Below are 19,899 nucleotides of genomic sequence, written 5' to 3' on the forward strand. Positions count from 1 at the left end.
CCAGAATTTGATAAATGAAAACAGCTTTTGTTTTTTTTTTGTTTAGCATTTCTCCACATTTGTTTTGGTTTCTTTCATTTTTTTAATTGTTTATTAAATAGGCCGTTAGCTGGTTTAATTTGTTTATTGATAAAGACACGTTAAGTAAAAAATTTTAATCGTTTTGCATTCAAATTGGTTTGTTCTTCGGTTTGGTTTGTATGATTTAAAAAATTCTCATAAGCAACGTGCGTTATATCGGTTCTGCTAAGCTATATGTATACGTATATATCTATGTATATATATTGTTATAATCCGTTTAGATGTTGGTTTTTACATAAGATCGTTAAAACTATTTCAAAAATGTTGAGAGTGTCCCAATGTGAGCGTGTTGTGAGTGAATAATTTGGTTCCGCGGCTTATCCCCATGGATTGTATCTGGTATCTTGTGGTAAATCTATCTTTCTGGGTCTCTGGGAGTCCGTACCGCCCCGTTTCTATGAATCTTTGCCGTGATTTTTTTGATTTTTTTTTAACGGCCCGGAGCGGAATCGGTTCTATACAATTGTTTGTTTGATTGGTTTTTTGGTTTTCGCTTTCCGTTTTAGTTAGTTTTACGAATTTACTTAATATTTTTATGACTACTATCACAATTTGTTGAAAACAAGCGATTCTTTAATTGGTATTGGTATTATCTCTGTGGAAATCGAAGTCGAGAGATGGAGCATCGCTGCCGCCTCTAAAAAAGCCAGTTAAGCCAACCAAAGGTCCGTATATAACTAGCGTAACAATATGATGGCAAAGTTTATGTTAACAAATCTCTTGAGCGCAAATTTTCGAATAAAATGGCTGAGAAAAAGTTACTCCTTCGGCGATGCTCCGCTTGATTTTCATATATATCTATATATATCGTCCGATGTGATGGCAAATGGAATTTCTATATTGTATGTTTGTATATATATCTAGGTAAGCTATGTGTGGTACAGACTACAAAGTTGAATTTGCTATTTGTTAAGGGCTTTAACTAATATTATTTTTGCTAGTATTCCATATCATCATCTTCGTCACTGTGACACAGAAGTTTGCTAGAATTGGAATGCGATTGGAACAGAGTTCTTAATCAATGCTAGTCAGATATAAGCGGTATATATGTATGCTAAGTAGATTGGGATAAACGGATCATGCCATTCTAGAATCGAAACTAACAAATATTAATAATAGATCAAAACAAAAGCATGCAAAAACATTTTCTAAAGCAAATCTAATATAAGATCGTTAAATTTAAAAGGTATTCGATATGTAAATATATAATTATAGGTTTAATAAGTAGAGAAATTGGGAAATGCTGAGATCCCGAGGGTAAACTAATTAATTTAAACCTGAAAGAAACCTTTTGTAATATATCTGTATTGTTTTGAGTCTAGACCTTTAATATTTTGAGTATTTTTCTTGTGAGTTTTGATTGTTTCTTTGGTTTTCAGTGAACGTGTGTATATAGCATACGAAATTCCCTTTGAAAGGTATGTTGTTGTTGTGCGTTAGAGAAAATCCTTGAGGTGCGGGATTTTATACGACTACAATTGGAGATTATTAAGGAAGGCAGTAATTGCTAAGGACACTTCAGAGTAACAATTCATTTTTGGTTTCTTTTTGATGTGGGTGTCTGTTTTTTCTAGTGGACAAGCGAACTGGGTGCCACACAATATGTGCAAGTAATCCGGATCGAGGGATCCAGGGATATATTCAAATACCATCGCACTTAACCTATCACAATACATTTCTGGGGATCAAAGTTCAGGCACTCTCGCATTGATTGGATCATATTCAAAATACATTCAAGGACAACGACTTTTCCGTGTTACATTTCATGCAGTTAACGATCCTGAAAGTAATATAGAGTAGTAAAGAGAAAGATAACAAAGGAGCCAATCAAATATAAAGGCTTATGGGATACAAATTAAACAAGGAAACTAAGGGTTACATTCATGTTTTTGACTTATGGATCAGGCCAATATCTTAACGATTAACAGAAAGAATAAGTTACATTCATATAATAAGGATACAGCATGACAATACGACTTTTAGGTTTTCGACAATATCTTCATACAAGGCACAATGAGTTTTTATGTCCATGGATCTGGGTGAGTGTCTACTACAATATACAGATACGGATACGGGGGTAGTAAATTTGCCAAACTTTCGCAATGAATGAGAACAAGATGCAGGACAGCGCTGGTACATGAATGGCACTCACTCTTCCTTGGTCGGGAACTTCTCGGCGTAGACCCGCGAGGATTTGTTGCAGGCCTTCTCGCAGCACGGGCAGTACCAATAGCTGAGCACCCCGATCGAGATGGCGAAGAGCACGTTCGGTATGATCAGCGATAGGATCAGATGGTACAGGTTGTTCTCCCACGAGTACCGACCGATGACCACCTCCGGATAGGCCCTGCTGTAGAAGCAGGGAAAGGGCTCCCCAATGTGTGAGAACCTGGGTGGGTATTACAGATAATTACCAACTTGAATAAATATTTCTAAAGATCTCTTAACTCACCCGTATTGCCTGGCGAATACACTGCAATTGGTCGTGGGCGGATAGCCACAGCCCTCTGAGTTAATCAGAAACTTGGTATAGCTCACATCCCAGTTGACCGTGTCGAGGTCCCGAGGATTACGCTCCCATTCGCTGAACGGGATGCGCGTATAGTTGACAAACAACTGATGGCACCTGGTATTGAATATCGTGGCTTAGTAAATACATATCATCTTGGTTATTATAGACCCACTTGGTGAGTGATGAGGTGCAGCCCTCGCGGCAGGAGCTCCAGCTGCAGTTCTTGATGCCCTCCGCGTAGATGTGATCGATGACGATGCAGGTCACCGGCACTGGATCATAATCGGCTATGATCGTTGAGATGGCGGGGTCCACGACGAAGGGTATCAGGAAGAGGAATGTGAACACCGACAAAATGGCAGTCGTACCTGTGGGTTTACAGAATACTAGTTAAATGCGGAAGTTCAAAAATCATGTTATGTGTAAACGATGCAGCGGCAGGCTTTAAAATGCATTTTTAACTGCCTTTGCAGATCTAGCATTAGTTTTCCAAACTGAAATCAATGGGTTAATCAGCCATAAGTCCATAGATATGATATATGAGGCAAAGATAGATCTTAAATGACAAATTTAGCTTTCTGGAACGCTGCATCGTATACACCCACTAGAAGAAACCACCCATCTCACCAAGGCACACGGAGGTATAGAACTTTGCCTTCTCGAGCAGCGTGTCCATCTCGATCTCCTCGCGCTTGGCCTTGATGGCGTCCACGCATCCGCTCCCCGGCCTCACCGGCGATTGGCAGGCGGAGCGCATCGAGCCGGCTGCGGATCCGCATCCCGATACTGATCCCGAGGCCGCCGAGCCGCACCGGCTGCTATTCAGGCTGATCTTGCTGGCGGATAGCGTCTGCGCCGAGAGCGTCGGACTCGCCGGCATCGACGTGGTCGTGGTCAGCGTGGAGCTCTTCTTCATGGCGGAGACTTTGTTGGTTTTCTTCTGTGTGGGTGTAGGATTGTGTGTGGGGGGTGCTTAGATTTTAGTTGGTTTGGTAAAAGCCTTTAAAATGAACACCGCTAACATACGCGCTTTCTACAACAATTAGGATCTACTCTTTCTCTCGCTTTCTTGGAGATTCCTTAGCCTAATCTTCTAACGATCTCCTGCCCATCTGCCTTATTTTTATAGCCGAAATGGAAAATGTTTTTCTTATTTTGTATTTTTTGGGTTTATATCTTGTATATTAGTTCCTTTTTTTTTTGTTATCTAAATTAATGCTTATGTTTTCTGTTAGCCTTTTGGGGGGTTAACTTTTTGCTTTGACTTCATCGACTAGATGTCGTTACGAGATTTCTTTTAGATTTTTTTTTTTGATCACGCATCCCTCACTCTAAGCCATTTTTGAATTTCTCTGCCTTCTCTCCCGGTGACTGAACCTGGTTCTATAAATCTTTTATATCTTCAGCCGATTCTGGTGTCTGGTGTGTGTGTGTGGGTGTATCTCTGTGTGTGTTTGTGTGTACTGTGCATTTGGGTGTGGGTTTGTGCGCATTTATTTCCTAGATAAAACTAAGTTCCATAATAGCAACAATTTTAAATTTAATCTCTCGCACCGCCCTTAAATCTCCTGTTATCCTACAAGTCCTGTAGCCTCTGGCCCTAGTCCCAAAAAATTGCTCAACTTAGGAGTCGAAAATTATACTAATATTGTCTTCAGATCTGCCGATCGTCGTATCTTGAGAATGTCAAGCGCCTCGCATGGGATATCGGTTTTTGGTTTCGGTTTGAGTTTCAGTATTTCCTGGTTAGCTCAGGAGTGTCCTTGCAAGCCTCTGAGGTGTGGTCCGTGTCTCTGTGTCTTTCTGTGTGTTTCTGGGTGTTTGCAGTGTCAAAAGTTCGATGGAAGGATTACAAAGAATTTCAAGTTGCTCGATTGTGTTTCTGACTTCAGCTGGTGCCCAACTCCAATTATTGCAAAGCGAAGACTCCCGTCTGGTGTGTCGGACTGTCTTCCTGGAGCAGAGGAATGCCTGGAAAACATTTAATTGCATATAAGTTAATTGGCTTACAAGGGTAACTTCAAAGGGAAAATTATAAGACTACCTAGACTATCTGGGAAACAAGTGTTATTAATATTTTCTATATCGTTTTTAAGTATTTTAAGTTTGTTAGGTCGAAAAGGGCTATTCTATCCGCTCTTCTAAAAAGGAAGTTGGTAGAGGTTTCGAAACTATTCTCTTATATCATTTCTGTTAGAGTAACTATTTATGGAAGTATTTAGGTAGGTTAAATCTAGAGACTGCTCTATTTTCTATGAACTTTTGGTATTAAAAGTATCGCAAATAGATCACTCCAGAGACCTAGAACACCTGGTAGACCTCTCACATGTGGGCTACCGCGAAGACTGCAAGTCACCAGAAAAATACATTAAAGTCAAGGTCCCAAAAATGGGATAAGGAGACTGTATAGCTTACGTGACGGATCTCATAGGGCCATAACCTCATCGCCGCCGCCCCCGCCCATGTCGCCGTTGGTGGGTGCGCCCACGTTATTCTTATTCAAGACGGTATCCGTGTCCACACATCCCTTGAACCGCATCTTGGCATCATCGCCCACATAGACGGTAGTCTGGCACATGATGAGGATCGAACAGGAGACCACAAACAGTACCGATGGCACCACCGAGGCGAACACAAACTGGCGATAGGTGACCTCCAGGTCAAAACGGGCCACCACCACATCCTTCTTGCCGGGCGAATAGAAGCACGGGAACCGAGCCCTGGCATTGTGATCGCTGCCATCCCGCCCGAAGTCCTTGAGAAACTCCTTGCACTCGTCCATCAGGGTGTTCACACACCCCTCTAGATTTATCATCAGCTTGGACTCATTGGAAATGGTCAGATCCACATCGGGTGGTGCTATTTCCGGCACCGGGGTGGCCACCGAAACGTGCAGGTGGCTCAGATATGTGAAGTTGGTCAGATCGCTGAGCATGTTGTGCTCCAGGGTCGAACCATTGATGCAGTCCACCGCATCCACCTGATCCGAGGTGTTCTTTATGAAGTAGCAGGATGTCATGGCCACATTATCATTCGATTCGTTCCAGACTTCTTCTAGGGTCTCTGCATTGATGGCATTCTGACACTGGGATAGATAGACCTTGTCACCACTGAGAACCACCACGTTCTTGTTCCGGGTGGGTATATCCACACACCTCCGGTCGCAGTTGTAGGGAGTCCTTATCTTCCGGCAGGTCCCACGACTACACGAGTACAGACCACTGATGTCCATGCAGTTGATCTTTCCCCGCCTTCCGGAACACTTCACAGGTGCATCGCTGTTGTGGAAGACACACTCGAAGGCATCCGTGATGTTCAGGCACTGGCCAGCGGTGCAGTTGAAGGTTCCCGTGAGATTCTTGCACTCATCGTTGATGCACCTGGCCTTGTCCGCCCGATCCTGGTCAATGCCATAGCATGTTTTATTCGCCGAATTGGTGCAGTTCTGGAATATAAGATTGCTGCCGTTGCTGCGGAGATTCACGTAGATCTGGATGCAGGCACCGGAGGTCTTGCTCAGGCACCACTCCCCGCAGCTGCCCCACTCGCAGTTATCCTTGTTCACCGCCCGCGTGGTGGTGCACATGACCGGCGTGGGATCGATGCCGCTTTTGAAGGCCCTGGTGGAGGGCATGTAAATGGCCACCGTTAGGTAGACCAGGGCCACGGAGCTCAGGACCAGGGTCATCTGGCAAATGCATATGGTGCCGCATATCCGTGTGTCCTGCGGTGGGACCACTAGGTCCTCAACGGGCACCTTCTTCTTGCCCATCTCTTTGGAAAACTACCTTCAACTACCCTGTAATTCCTGGTATTAGTAGTAGTGGTGGTGGTGCCGCCTCTAAAGCCCAGTGGTTAATCCCTCGCGTGCAATCCAATTAGAAGCTCGTCATGTCGCGGTTTTTAGTCTATCGATTTAGCTGCAAAACTGCGTGGGCGGTGTTGTATGTTATATAACCCTGCGTAGGTTGAGATTTTCCTCTGACTTTTCCTTTGGTCCTAAGGAACTTTGCAGGCTGCGCACGTTTCCAGCTGGAGGACACGTCTTTCGGATAGGCCAACCTATCGATTTTTGGCTAGCTGACCCCACAAAAATTCACTTTAATCACTTGGTGTCCCCATCCATACGTTAGTTGCATCACGTGTCGAGGGTTTTTCGTAGGATTCACACGACTGAAGGGGATTCCTTTAGTTATTCGTTTTTCTAGAATTACTATTCGGTAATTGGTTTCTATAAATTATCTACAATTATTTGGTAATTCTGGAGCAGTGGTGTATTTTGTGGTAACTATTTTTTCCCTTCGAGTTACTGGCAGCTGGTGGCTCGTGACCCAAGGCTTTCTGCTCCGCACTGGCGACTGCATTCGGCTCGGCTTGGTCTCCGGGTTTTCCAGAGTCTCCAGCTCTCCGGAACTCTCCTCACTGACCGCCGACAACATGCCACACATCGTGGCGGGTCTCGTGAATTTCGCTGCTCTCACTTTTGGCACAAATCTCGGTTCTGCGCGCGCACTTTTATTGCAAAATCAATAGTTCCACATTTGAGCAAAGAGCATCCCCGCATGCCCCGAACTCTGGGTTCCCGGACCACGAGCACCCTTCACCTCCGCCCACGCTCGCCAAGCTGGCTCCAATCGGCTCCCATTCCCAGCGAGAGCTCCCATTGATTAAGTCGGCCTCCACATGGCCAAGAGTGCAAGTGCACCGAGTGCCATGTGCGGTGGCTTTGTGTTTGCTCCAGTTATGGATGGTCAACCACTGCTCATGCCCCCTTCCATGTTGATGGGCTCATACAATAACCCTATTCGGAGAGGCAACATTTTAAAAATAGTACCAGTTCCAATTTGGAAATTTCACTATCGCAAGGAGATGCGGTGAATGAATAAGTTAAGTTGATGAATGATATTACTGAAATAAACAATGAGATCATAGTGCTATTTATAAAAATAAATATACGATCTGAATTTAATTTAAAAAAAAAAAAAAAAACAAATATATGGGTATTTTGATATATAGCCCTTAAAGACAGAATTTTAAACAAGTGCACTCTCCTTATCTAAAAAGGGTTTTACATTACTCATAAGTTGTTCGCATCCCGAGCATTGTTCATGTTTTGATTTTGTAAATATAATATGTACAGATTCCTGCTGGTAAAAGGTATGAGAACAATTTCTATAACTTCTAACTATAGTTGTTGAATATATCTATTGATAGAACTAACTATAAGTATAGCTAGACCTTCGGGGCATGTATATTAGAGTTCGGGTTAATAAACTGCATTTGAATAAAAGAGTCACCGTAGCAAGTCAACAAACAAACGAGTAAGTCATACAAAAAATTATATTAATAAACGCAAAAATTGTTCTATATTTGCCAATAACTAAATCACAAATACAATGACTGATTAGTAAAATTATCTACAAAACGGGAAACACTAGGTTCGTAATAATCTGTTTAACTATTCAAAAATCGCTTATGTGGCAAGTTTGTAAAACATTATATTGCAAATATCTGTTTCATAAGTTGGAAGTGAATAAGAACATGGCTAGTGCTTTGTAAAAAACAATTATAAACATAAAACAATAAATACAATAGAGTGATATGCTAATCAGTGATGCTGAGATATCAAAACAAGCTCATGTTCAAAGTGGGAGTTCACAATATCAATAAGTAATGATAATAGTTTGGAAATAGTTGGGCGTATCTGGGGATGGGATAGTCCAACCTTATCTATGTGCCACTATTAAAGTACAAAAATGTTTCCGAGTGATGTGGCTGCTGATGGGAATTCCGGAGAAGATGGCTCCGCCAGAGATTAACTATGTGGAGATTCCATCGCGGGAACTTCGTTATCCCTCCTTGAGGGGGTTGCCCCAGGACTGGGCGATGATCCTGATGGTGTGTCCATTAAGTTTTGGTCCCAGAAGCGGATTCAGTTGCGCCAAATAGCAGCAGAGCCAGAAAAGCCAGCAGACGACGGCGGTCAGTAGGAAGATGCAGCGCACCAGATCATCCTGAGGTCCCTTTTTCACCAGGATGGGTCCGAACTTGGCCACCGCCACCCAGAAGGCGGTGAAGAAGATGATCATCAGGATGACTTCCATGGCAGCTCCTTGTTTCTCGCTCAACTTTCCTTTTGCGTCAAATTAAATTCTGTTTTTATTAATCATCTGTGGCAGACGAAATACCCTAACGCGTTCATCCAAAATCCACCTCCCCGGACGTTGACCAACACTAGCACACACACTGCTTATTATTTTCAGCCCTGGCCAACTAATAATTTGGCGGCTTAATTTTAATTACTTAAATAAATTTTTTAAAATATTGTTTAAGTATCTCGCGAATATTTTAAAAGTGTATTATATTTACTTAAGGTGCAGAAACTTCTGAGTGGGAATTTTAAAATGACATCATTACATTAAACTACTTATATAAAGTTGTAAGAAATTCTTCTAAATATAACTGTTTTATGATCTCTACGTATAAGTATAACCATAATAACCAAGTTAATAATAACTTTCTTTTGTAATTTCGTGTTGACCAAATGAAGAATTACAAGAGAAAAGTACACCCGCACATTAATGTATTTACTCATCACTATCTATGGGACTATTTTTATAAAGAACATTCCGTGTCCCTATCCAAAATTCGTAAAGAATTAACTTCAATGGATTGATAGAAATAGAATGCAATGACGTAGTTCTTAAAGGAGCTTTGCTAGGATTAATTGAGTTCTTCTCAAGTGGTAAAGTATTGACCAAGGGAAGTTCTTGAATTGACTGCAGGGTATCACAAAGCCTTCCCATCGACACCACCACTTGGACACGCTCCACTTTTTTATCACGGGCACTAGCACAGGCACAAATGGAATAATCAATGGCCACAGGGAGAAATTCTAGTTGCATGCCAATCAATGGGAAAGGAAATGCGCTTAGAAGTAGGCAACGGTTTTTGAGGGTCATCGAAGGATCTGTATTCGATTACCATTTTAGATCGAAATTCTGATGAGGCAGCGGTACTCACATGTAAATTATGGATGTTTCAGCTCGGAGTGTTGAGGTTTATTTACGTTCCTGCCACTGGGACACACGCACACGCGGGGAAAAGGAGGGGCGGTGGGCGTGGGGGGCAGGTTTAACCACACCAATACACTTGCAGCAATCGCAATCGCAGTCACAGTTGCACAGCAGTGTGCCCATCAAAATCGTTTCATAACCCGCACATGGCTCACTCCTCGACGGGTCTCGACGGTTTATTGGATTTCCTTTTGGTTCCTTAGCTAACCAAGTGCCACAAATGCTGCGTTTCTGCACTTTTCCACCATTTCCCCGTGGCTGGGCGAGCCGAGAAAATTCCAAACAGGCGAACTCGAACTCGTTACGTTTCCCTGCTGTTTACGCCACTTCTGACACTTCTCAGCTTTCGCCCAGCGGAGCCCTCTCATTCTGGCGGGGATCGGCGGGCGCCTGCGCCGGCTGGCTTTACGTCATCGCTGGCCGCTGTTGCTCCCAGCGGGAGAATGGGCGAGAGAGAGCTTTGGCCAGTGATGCCAAGGCGTGAGAGGTTCAAGAACGAGTATAAAGGTGGCTAAAGTGGAAAGGTAATAAAAAAATAGTTAAATTTTTTTATTTATCAATCATAAAGTGGGACTTTGTCGTCTCATCATAAGCAATAAATATTTTATAGATTATATTTGAAATTTTTTTGCAAATTATATATTTTAATGACTGTTAAAAGGTTAAGTCAGAAAATTGTTTTAGTAATTTGCTTAGTAAACAGGAACCCATTTGGTTTTATTTACAAGAGCAAGACCCTTACAGGGAGTTACTCGGTGATAGTTTATTATTAAGTGAGCAATGTCTTTTATAAAATGATTTAAAATTTAAAATTTTAATGACTGTTAAAAATAGTTTTAGTAAGTAGCTTAGTAAATATGTACCTCTTTTAAGCAAGACCTTTACAGGAAGAGACTCAGGGAAAGGATATTATTAGCTAAGATAATCAAAAATCTCTGTGAACACATTTCTTGGGGAGAAATCTTGGATGATGTCTGTCACAGAATGTTGTGTAAGACACTGCGAAACATTTGTTTTAAACTCCCCTTCCCCCACCATACGCACCCAACCAAATACTGGATCTCCCACTGCCTGGAATTACATATATCATTTACATGGCGCCCGACAAGGGAGCGTTACATGATGGAATGCGGCCTTATAAGCTGCAAAAAGCTATGTTCAACCCGAAAGTTACCAGATTAGCCAACTGAAGAACATTTTCATTGCCTCCCATAAGGCATCCCTAGATCTGGCCAGTTATTAGCTAAAAGGGGAGCCCTGCGACTTGAGCTCGTCGGCGGTGCAGGCGAAAGCTCCGCTCCGCTCCGAAGCTCCAATTGGACTTGGGCCCTTAATTCCGCTGCAGCGTTGCCAGTGGCAGGCAGTCCTTTCGCTGAAGAGTTCAGCCGTCGTGTTGTCGCCGTGCTCCTTTTTCTGGTTGTCGCCGTCGCCGTCGTAGTTGTTGTCGTTGTCGTTGTCGCTCCGTCTCTGTGTATTGTGGCCACCAAAAGAAGGCAGCCAGAGGAACCAAAAATGCCACGAAAGAAAATGTGGAGCGTGAATGTGGCGATTGTTCAGTGCTAGCTAACTTTTGACCCCGTGCGCAATCAGGTCACCATTGTTCTTGTGCCATGGTAAACAGTGAGTTAGCCCCATCGAAATGTACGAAATATGAAATACAGCAAATACAGTGCTGGTGATTTGTGATTGAAAATGCGTAATCCCCGTTCCGTTGTCATCGTGTTCACCGCGTAACCTGAACCTTGAGTAAACACACACAGGCGCAAGTCGGACTTTCACACACACACACATGAGAACACTAACGGGAGCACGCAACTCTACGTCACAAGAGCTTGAAAGGGGCGTGGGGTAAAGGGGGTTTGAGTTGAGGGGCCACCCAAACCAAAATACATGAAATTTGTAGTTCAACTACATTTAATTGATCTCAAAAAAATACAAAAGGGGTTGGGAAGGGGGGTTCTTACAAATCTCTATGTAGGGCCTGCTAAAAAATCGTTTCGTGCTAGGCACAAGAAGTTGGCTCCACTCTATCCCACTCACTCACTCCTTTGAGAGGAGGTCCTTTGCCGCATAATTTCGATTGGGGCTGGCTCTCTGCCCCTCTCTTTCTCTCCTATCCACCAAGCCCCCTTTCCCTAAGGCTCTGTGTATGTGAGAGTTTCTAGTCCGTATATGTGTGAGCGGTGGGCTTGCATGTGCACGGCCTGTTTCCAGTTGGCTTACTGGTATGTGTGTGAGTGAAAGCGTGCCAAATGAATTGAAAATTACATGTGGCTCCGCTCTGTCTCCAACCCCCTCCCAACCCTTTCCCCGCCCGATTGCATCGAAGGAGTTTTATTATTTAAACACGACGAGAGTTGAGCTCATTGGTGCCGTGCCGCGTGTTTCCGTTTCGTAACACTCGAGGTTACATAAAAATAACCATCGTCACCTTTCTGGGCTTCAAAAATATACACGCATTAACGGCAAAGCGCGGCCTAACGGTATTTTAAAACTCACACACACACTGATACTCTCTTACAGCATTTGTGAACTGAACTGCACGTGGCAGGGATAACAAGGATAGCACGAGAAAGAGCGAGCGAGAGAGAAAGCGAGAAGGCGAGAAATAGCCAAGCAAAGCAAAAAAGTGAATAAGAAAAACAAAAAACTAACTGTCCGTCCAGCATTCTTTTTTCTACACACATTTAAAGAATGTAAATGTAAAGTGAAAAAAGGCAGTAGCAGAAACAGAGAGAGAAGAGGAAGGAGAAAGACCTCAAAACTGGCCATTGGCAGGCCAAACACACACACGCACACACACACTCAAAAGCACACACAGGACACGCTCACACACGCTCAAACACGCACGAATATCCTGGCCTTTGCCGCAGTCATAAAATAATCAAGAAGCAGCTAAATCAGGCAAAAGCCAGAGGACTGCAGCGTGCTGATGTTGACGAAACATCTCCGTTGGGACGAATAAAGCAATTAGCAAGGGTTCGGAATTAGCCACCACTGCCAGGAGAAGAAGGAGCAGGAGGAGGAGCAGCAGGAAGCTGAGGAAGAGAGGAAGCAGGAAGCGAGTGGAAAAAGGATGCAGGATGCGTGGGACTCGGGCTCCGTGGAGTATTTAGCCTAATCGAGTGATGCCGCCGTGCGTAAACATGCAGGATTCAGCCTGCAAATGCCAGCTATGTGCGAGATAACGGGACACCGGACAGCCAGGCAACCCAAGAAGAAGAAGCAAAAGCAAAAGCAAACGAAACGAGAAATCGAACTCTCCCTGTGATATAACTTGCACCGTAATCGTAATCGTAATCGTAATTATCTAGCTCGTAGTCATCGTTATCGATCAATAATCGCCGCAATTGTAAGCTAAGTTAATAAAGCACTAATCGCCGCTCTGCTCCGACGCCGCCACCGCCAGACCTGCGCCTTAAACTAAGAAATATAATATTTAGTAGATTCCAAAAAAAAAAACCGACCAAAATCAAGCTAAAATATGGGAGACGAGCAGGACAAGCGCACCGGCAAGGAGAAGCTGCTGTTCTACACCACCGCCTTCTTCATCCTGCTGGGCACCTTCAGCCTGTTCGCCTTCCTTTTCCTGGTGCCCTTCGTCATCGAGCCCGCCTTCACCACGATCTTCATGCAGTTCGAGGAGGTGCCGGCCCTGTGCGAAACCTATGACACAGAGATCTATTACGGGGCCAAGAACTGCTCGTGGTCGTCCTGCCGCGAGGGATGCACCAAGGATATCTACACGTGCACCCAGATCCGGGTGAACTATCGCCTCAATTTGTACAACTACACCGATGAGTTCAACTTCACGGAGTACCACATCAATCTCAAGGAAGCGGAGCGCATATTGCCGCCCGTCAAGCGAACGGATCGCTACGAGAGGGCTCTGAGGAGTGACTACGAGTACGATAACCTAGGTGGCACCGGGACCGGCCTGGACATCGACCTGGGTGGCGGGCGGCTGGAGCAGCTGAATTTCGGCGATGCCGATGGCTCCAACGGCTACCTCATCGAGGATTCGGAGGATACGCGCGGACTAAGTGCCTCGGGAACCCTTATTCCCGACGAGCGGCGACCCTTTGACGAGATCTCGGAGCTAAACGAGGGCCTGATGGGCAACCGCTCTATGTACTACTATGTAGGCGCCCGGCTCTTTCCGAATGTCAAGGGCTGCGGTTATCCGCCCATGCTCAATTGTACAATCTGGCTGAAGAGGTACACCAAGATCGGCATGAAGTTCCCCTGCTACTACTCCAGGGTAGACCCCAGTCTGGTCATCAGCGACCTGGACTACTGGCAGAACACCCTGAATCTGGTCTACTCGATGGCTATACCCATACCCTCGTTCATCATCTCGGTGATCTATCTGACGTACGCGTACTTTAAGATCTATAACGAGGACGAGGAGACGGCGCCGCTGGACAAGAACGCCGAGGACATGGACATCGATGACATCGATGCCGTGGATGATAGTGATGGTGCCGTGCTGGCGGACAACGTGGCCGGCAGCCAGATCATCAACATGGACTCCACCACCAACGATAGTTGTCTGGAGGGTGTCCTACCCAACGGTGGTCCTGGGATGACCGCCTCCATATCGCAGGGTGGCTCCGTCACCACACCGGGCCCGTACATCGCGCAGAGCCCGGCGGGCTCGCAGATGACGCCCAACTCGGAGATGAACTCGTTCGGCCACCAGCTGAAGGTCCAGATGGCCGACGAGCTGTCCAGGGACTCGCTGGAGAACGGAGTTATCTCCACGTCCAACTCAGTGCAAGGGTAAGACTGAAGGATGTGGTGAAGGGATTCGTTGAAAAACCGGCTGGAAGAACTCTTTGACACGAAAGTCGGTTTTATAAAAATGCATCATTGTTTTAGAAAAATTAAAGACTTATAAATCATTCACTATTTATTAATTAAAACAAGTCAAGTTTTAACATTTATTATAAGGGGGAGAATTTTTTATGTAGATTGCTTATTTTAGAAAGAAAGAAGTTCCCTAAAATTATTTGGTAGATTGTTTGGTGAATATATGGAAATAGAAACATTAGTAGATCTGTTATAGATTTGTGATTTTTAAATCGCATTGAAAATATATTTACTTAAAATAGTGAACCAAATATGTATATGAAGTTCATAAAAGAAATATTACGTATACGTTAATGCGCCATTGTACATTCTTATAGCATACCTTTATGGGCACAAGCGGAATAGTAGTACAACTTGAAGCAAAACCAACTTTAAACCATTTTTATAAGATTAACTTAATGTTTTTATGGCTAAAACCTTAACTATACTTACATTTTTCTGACATCTAGTATTTTCCATATTTTTCATTTCAGAAACTTGAGCAAGACGATGACGACGAGTATCTCAACTCCTCCTGGGCCGACGGCGGCAGTCTGAAACGTCAGGCGCATGGTCTGGAAAATGTTAGATTCCGATTCGGAAAATGAGCCGCTGCTGGATTCGTAGGCCGCCGAGTGGACATCGGACCACGGAGCAGGCGGAGATCATCGGAGCAGAGACCCAAACTAACCCAAAAAAAAACAAAAAAAATCGAAAACCCCAAAAGAACCGATACGCGATAACCCCAAGTATTTCTACCCGAAACAATCGACAACAACGCAGCGAATGCGACCGAACCTGAATACCTTCAGAGCTGTTAGCGGCACCTAAATGAACTATGATAGATTATATTTACCTTATGAACTAGCTACTCAGACACAACCACTCACCCACATAAAGCACGCTAGAGATCCGGAGTAACTCCGGACTTGCCACTCACCCACAGCCACTGAAAATTGCAATACACGGGCATTATAGTATCTGCACAGTATCTGATATCTGGAGGATAGAGGGATAATGCCACATCTTAGGCGATTGGTACAAATACAATAAACATAGGCCGCAAGAACTCGAGCATGGAGTGCTATTCATATACCTAGAGGAAAAACTATAATACTTATACACGCATATACAAATATTTACTTGAATTATTTTTCTATTCGCAACAATCGTCGTCGTCTCGGAGGCAGAAACACAGAAACTCCACACAACCCATTGCCCAGAAAATCCAAAGATCCGAATAAAGCAAATAAAAGAAAAACTGAATAATGCGCGCAACTTATTTACAAATCGATAAATCGAGGCGCTGAGGTTTTTTAAATATTGTAATGCCCATTAAAGTGCTGCAAACCGTAAAACACAAAAACAGAAATTAAATTTAACGAATGAAGAGCGTCGTGTATTTGATTTAAACGTAATGATAAACGAAAGCAAGTCGAATGCCTATATTTGAAGTAAATTAAATTAAATTAAATTAAAATTAAATTAACGTAAATTAACTAACAATTGTTATCCTTCAAATTAATGCGGATAAAAACTCACAGCTTTAACTAACTGAAACGGAGGCATAAGATTTTTCTTCTACATATTTATTTTATTAAGATTATTAACGGATAATGAATATTTATAGGTCCTACAAATGGTTCAAGCTATTCAATTAAAAACTTACAAATAAAATATTGCATTAAATCTTAATAATTTAGGTCTGAAATTAAATATAAAATAATGTTTCCTTTTTATATTACAACAAAGAAAACCGAAAATACCAAACCAAAACAAGACATTTCTAAAATCAAAGGCGAATAATCTCGAAATTCGTTGCCTAGGCATATAGAAGCATCCGCATCAGCATCCGCATCCGCATCCGCATCAATAAACTGCACTTTTGCGCATAATGTATCTATGATAAGCGGCAATGAACTACACAGAAAATCGTTTGTTTTTAACGACAGTTGGGGATAGTTAACGAGAGTCAAGCAATGGCAAAACAGAAGCGCAACTATTAGCTAATATCATGTAAAACAGACAAACAAATAACAAAATGCTACTAGAATTGAAACCAAATACATGAAAATCTCGAAATAAATACGCATTTAGCAGCCTAATATTATTATGGTGTTTTATTATGGTTACAAGGAAACAAAAGAATTTGGCGGATATTAAACTAACTTTTTAATAATTCCATAAATTCATAAAGACATCAGGTTATTTCCGTTCCACTAAGAGAAATTAAAATTTGGCGCCTTGTTTTTCAGTTTAGCCGCGCATTTTCCAACACTGCCAAAGACTAGTGAATGGCAAGAAGAGGTAGCTATATATTGTGAATGGCAAGTAAGAAGAAGCAATCAGCTGTTGCCGTTTTCACCTGTGCGTTCAGCAATGTGAAAATTGCCCAAAAAGTTATTGTAAATGTGCTTAAATCCTAATCACGGCTGGCTAACTTTAATCAGGCTATAACCTTAACTATATAGACGTCCGATTCCAACAAGGAACACGGAAAAAAGCGCTAAAATAGAGCAAAACTGGGCTGTGCACAACCAACCCACTTGGTCGGCAACATTTTTTTTGTAAACAAATAATTTGCCGAGCGAAAAAACTCAACTAGTAATTAACAAATGACGTTCAGCTGAGCCAACTGCAGGGAATTCGCGACGATGGACAATAAGAAAGATATATACAACCTATGGGTGCAGTACACGACAAAGGTGAGGTTCTATTTGGAGTAAATCGAGTGATAAGAAGTGGATTTCCTGGAAGAGGAGTGGCGGGGGGAGGTGCTCCGTCGGCGGGGGCGGCCGCAAAATGTTTAAAGCATTAGTCACCGCAAAACAAAAAGCACTTGTTTATCAACTTTTCAAGTGCTGTAAACAGTGTAATGATTATATAATCCTAGAGAGGCTCAAACTGAATCCTTGCATCTATCTCTTTCGCTCTTTTCCTATACCACCAGAACGATGAGACCCACTTCCGGCAGTTTGTGGCCCGCTTTGTGGCCATTTGGAGGAGCCAACTGCAGCTGGACTTCCAGGCGGAGAATTGCCCCATGTGGCATGAGGTTCAGCCGGATAGTGGTCCACATTTGGGTCGTCTGCCGGACGAGCTACTGCCCGCCATCGGCAAGTTCATCATTGTGGCCAGGGATGCCTGCGAAACGCAAGGAATGTTGGAGGAGGAGGCCATCGAACAGGTGGCCATACTCGTGGACTGCCTGGTGATCGTGTGCCGGCACTTCGACAACATTCTGGCCGTCATCAAGTATGAGTACAAACCCAATCTGATAGCCATACTCTCCAGGGTGTTCAAACAAGTATGTAGATCTCTTAGGCACATTGTTGGGTTAATTATAACAAAGCATCTGTCTATGAACTTTAGCAAATGGAGCTGCCTCAAAGCGTGCCCGCTATAAGCCATCTGTTTAGCAGCTTCTCGGCTTTCCTGGAGGTCATGTACGATCCGTATCTGACGTGGCGCAGCTTTGTGCGAGGCCAGACGGCCGATTACAGTCGTCTTTCCTACAAACCCCACTCGGTGCATGTGGAAATTGTGCCCTTTATTTATGGTAAGAAGGCCTGAAAGGCCTATGAAACCGAAAGGCCCAAAGTTTCCTCATCACTGATCTTTAATTGTTTGACCTACTAAAAAATTGCTTTGCCTTGCAGATTGCTTTCAGGAGGAGAAGCTCGTTCGATATGCGGAAATTAGCGAGAGCCTGCTCAACATCCTGGGCGCTGTGATTTGCGGCTCGCAGGTAGCGCCAGAAAGCGTCTCCAGTCCCCTCCTGTGTAGTCCTTTATATCTCTCTAAAAATCGTTTAATTATTAACCTCACTTCCTGACAGCTTTCCTTTCTGCTCACTGCTTTCGCTATTAATGTTCATTAGAGCTCTATCATTCTGTTTCCATGTCCACTTTCGTCTCATTTCGTGTTATGTTGATGTGGCTGGATCCCCTCCAGCTGCAGTTGAAAGTGCAGAAGTCTCTAAACTCGACCTCGACCCTGACAAATAGAAATACTAACGCTCTAACCACTTCTTCACTTGCCCCCTGCTCGGGTGATGGGCTGCTAGACTGTGATAACTTGGTGAGTGGTGGAACCATCTGTTGTCCCGATCATTGTTGTACCCTAACCGTTGTCCATGCATGCCATTGCTTGTCTGTCCCACGACCCTGTTGAATTCAACCCGTATAATGGTGATTTTGGTCTGATCAGCGCAATGGCATGAAGGCCATTTGCCCCGCCACGGTGTCCATCACCATGAGTATTCTGCGTCAGTGGGAGAGCGCCCACAATCCTCGTCGCGTGGCTTTACAGTGCTATGCCCTAATGGTCATCGTGCTGCAGAAATCTAGTCCGGAAGAAGTGAGTAGATTGGCTATATACATTTGATATCATACTTACCACATTTTCCTTTTTAAACAGCGCCAAATAGACTTAGTTACGTTAGTTCAACTTTATTGTGATGCTCTCCAAGAGCTGCTGGCCACCAAACACTTTGACAGCGGGGATGCCAACTTTGATATAGCCAGCGATGCTGACCAGGATGTGGCTATCGACATGGCTGCCCTCTCATCCACGGTGTCGGCTGTGAAATTTTTTGTGACTGGCGATGCCGGCGTCAGCGAGGCAATTGCCGATTCCAATCTACTGGAACTGCTCACCAGTCTGCCAAAGCTCATAAAGGTGAGGGTTGTGGTCTTGCGTAGCTTGGACTAATCGTTTCCCTACCTTATAGCCCTGGCACATCTCCCATTCGAACACCCTGTGTAGCACCATGGAGGCTTTGGCCACCTTGACTCGTCACTCCCCGCAATCCGCTGCCCAGCTGCGTCAGGGTGAACGCATCGAGAGGCTCTTCGCCAGCTTGCAGGATTTCGGCAATCCAACGGTAGGTTTGCTGGACACTTGCTTTATGCTGGGCTACGATGAAAGTGGGCACTTGTTGCTCCTACCCGAGGTTATGCTCCAATTGCTCAATTGGGTGCCAACGCTTCAGGAGCGGGAACAGCTGCATGTCACCAACCTTGTGCTCAAGGGCTGCACGGACAACTATGGAACGTGAGTAAACTATTTAAAATGAGTTAAATTAACAGATAGTTAACTATTTTTCTAATATTCAACAGCAAATCTGTGGCATGTGGTAGTCGTATCATCAAGGCTGTATGTGGCTGCCTCTTGACAGCGGAATCTCTGGCCGAGAACTGTGTTCAGAATCTCATTAAGCTAATAGAGGAACTAAGCAAGCTCAGTATTGTGCCCTCGGAGCTTAAGTGCATATTTACATTGTTGCGCCAGGGAACGAAGTTCCCACAGAACAAGCAGCTGCAGCAGGTAAATCTTAACTTCTTACTGAACTCCTTTTCCTAATAATAATCTAATTCC

The 19,899-nt window shown here is 43.8% G+C and overlaps 5 protein-coding genes across 11 annotated transcripts in view; 2 read left to right on the top strand and 3 right to left on the bottom strand.

Moving 5' to 3' along the window:
- Positions 1 to 105: 105 nt before the first annotated feature.
- LOC119554517 (protein tipE) lies at positions 106 to 3,624 on the bottom strand. Of its 2 annotated transcripts, none has more exons than XM_037865463.1 (5): positions 3,221 to 3,624; positions 2,766 to 2,961; positions 2,534 to 2,707; positions 2,234 to 2,470; positions 106 to 1,064 (listed from the first exon to the last, which is right to left on the bottom strand). In XM_037865463.1, exons 1-5 carry the CDS (start codon positions 3,507 to 3,509, stop codon positions 1,019 to 1,021), a joined length of 942 nt encoding a protein of 313 aa, XP_037721391.1. In that variant the 5' UTR covers positions 3,510 to 3,624; the 3' UTR covers positions 106 to 1,018. The 2 variants fall into 2 exon arrangements, with proteins under 2 accessions (XP_037721391.1, XP_037721390.1); XM_037865462.1 differs by having other exon boundaries at positions 106 to 1,861.
- A 161-nt stretch (positions 3,625 to 3,785) lies between these two features.
- LOC119554516 lies at positions 3,786 to 7,036 on the bottom strand. 2 transcript variants are annotated; one of them, XR_005219824.1, is made up of 3 exons: positions 5,009 to 7,036; positions 4,895 to 4,938; positions 3,786 to 4,564 (listed from the first exon to the last, which is right to left on the bottom strand). XR_005219824.1 is itself a non-coding variant. In XM_037865460.1 (2 exons), exon 1 carries the CDS (start codon positions 6,363 to 6,365, stop codon positions 5,019 to 5,021), a length of 1,347 nt encoding a protein of 448 aa, XP_037721388.1. In that variant the 5' UTR covers positions 6,366 to 7,027; the 3' UTR covers positions 3,786 to 4,564; positions 5,009 to 5,018. The 2 variants fall into 2 exon arrangements, 1 of the variants encoding a protein (XP_037721388.1); XM_037865460.1 differs by lacking the exon at positions 4,895 to 4,938 and having other exon boundaries at positions 5,009 to 7,027.
- Positions 7,037 to 7,931: 895 nt separating this feature from the next.
- Positions 7,932 to 8,787, bottom strand: LOC119554518 (V-type proton ATPase subunit e). Its single transcript, XM_037865464.1, has one exon. The coding sequence runs from the start codon at positions 8,695 to 8,697 to the stop codon at positions 8,443 to 8,445; it is 255 nt and encodes an 84-aa protein (XP_037721392.1). The 5' UTR covers positions 8,698 to 8,787; the 3' UTR covers positions 7,932 to 8,442.
- A 2,219-nt stretch (positions 8,788 to 11,006) lies between these two features.
- LOC119554514 (protein tipE) lies at positions 11,007 to 16,625 on the top strand. Of its 4 annotated transcripts, none has more exons than XM_037865456.1 (3): positions 11,007 to 11,415; positions 12,193 to 14,451; positions 15,015 to 16,625. In XM_037865456.1, the coding sequence occupies exons 2-3, from the start codon at positions 13,154 to 13,156 to the stop codon at positions 15,076 to 15,078; spliced, it is 1,362 nt and encodes a 453-aa protein (XP_037721384.1). In that variant the 5' UTR covers positions 11,007 to 11,415; positions 12,193 to 13,153; the 3' UTR covers positions 15,079 to 16,625. The 4 variants fall into 4 exon arrangements, with proteins under 4 accessions (XP_037721384.1, XP_037721385.1, XP_037721386.1 ...); XM_037865457.1 differs by having other exon boundaries at positions 11,007 to 11,310; XM_037865458.1 differs by having other exon boundaries at positions 11,007 to 11,289.
- A 245-nt stretch (positions 16,626 to 16,870) lies between these two features.
- The window catches only part of LOC119554291 (neurobeachin-like protein 1), a 34,113-nt gene continuing 31,084 nt past the window's right edge, over positions 16,871 to 19,899 (top strand). Inside the window, exons 1-9 of one of the 2 annotated variants that reach the window (XM_037865148.1) lie at positions 16,871 to 17,225; positions 17,471 to 17,827; positions 17,893 to 18,079; positions 18,180 to 18,268; positions 18,475 to 18,600; positions 18,730 to 18,879; positions 18,940 to 19,200; positions 19,253 to 19,575; positions 19,641 to 19,848. In XM_037865148.1, the coding sequence (XP_037721076.1) occupies positions 17,175 to 17,225; positions 17,471 to 17,827; positions 17,893 to 18,079; positions 18,180 to 18,268; positions 18,475 to 18,600; positions 18,730 to 18,879; positions 18,940 to 19,200; positions 19,253 to 19,575; positions 19,641 to 19,848 (1,752 nt within the window). In that variant the 5' untranslated portion in view covers positions 16,871 to 17,174. The remainder of the gene's footprint in view (positions 17,226 to 17,470; positions 17,828 to 17,892; positions 18,080 to 18,179; positions 18,269 to 18,474; positions 18,601 to 18,729; positions 18,880 to 18,939; positions 19,201 to 19,252; positions 19,576 to 19,640; positions 19,849 to 19,899) is intronic. The other variant, XM_037865149.1, reaches the window with a different exon arrangement.

This window comes from Drosophila subpulchrella, chromosome 3L, assembly GCF_014743375.2.
Source record: "Drosophila subpulchrella strain 33 F10 #4 breed RU33 chromosome 3L, RU_Dsub_v1.1 Primary Assembly, whole genome shotgun sequence".
Taxonomy (NCBI): Eukaryota; Metazoa; Arthropoda; class Insecta; order Diptera; family Drosophilidae; genus Drosophila; species Drosophila subpulchrella.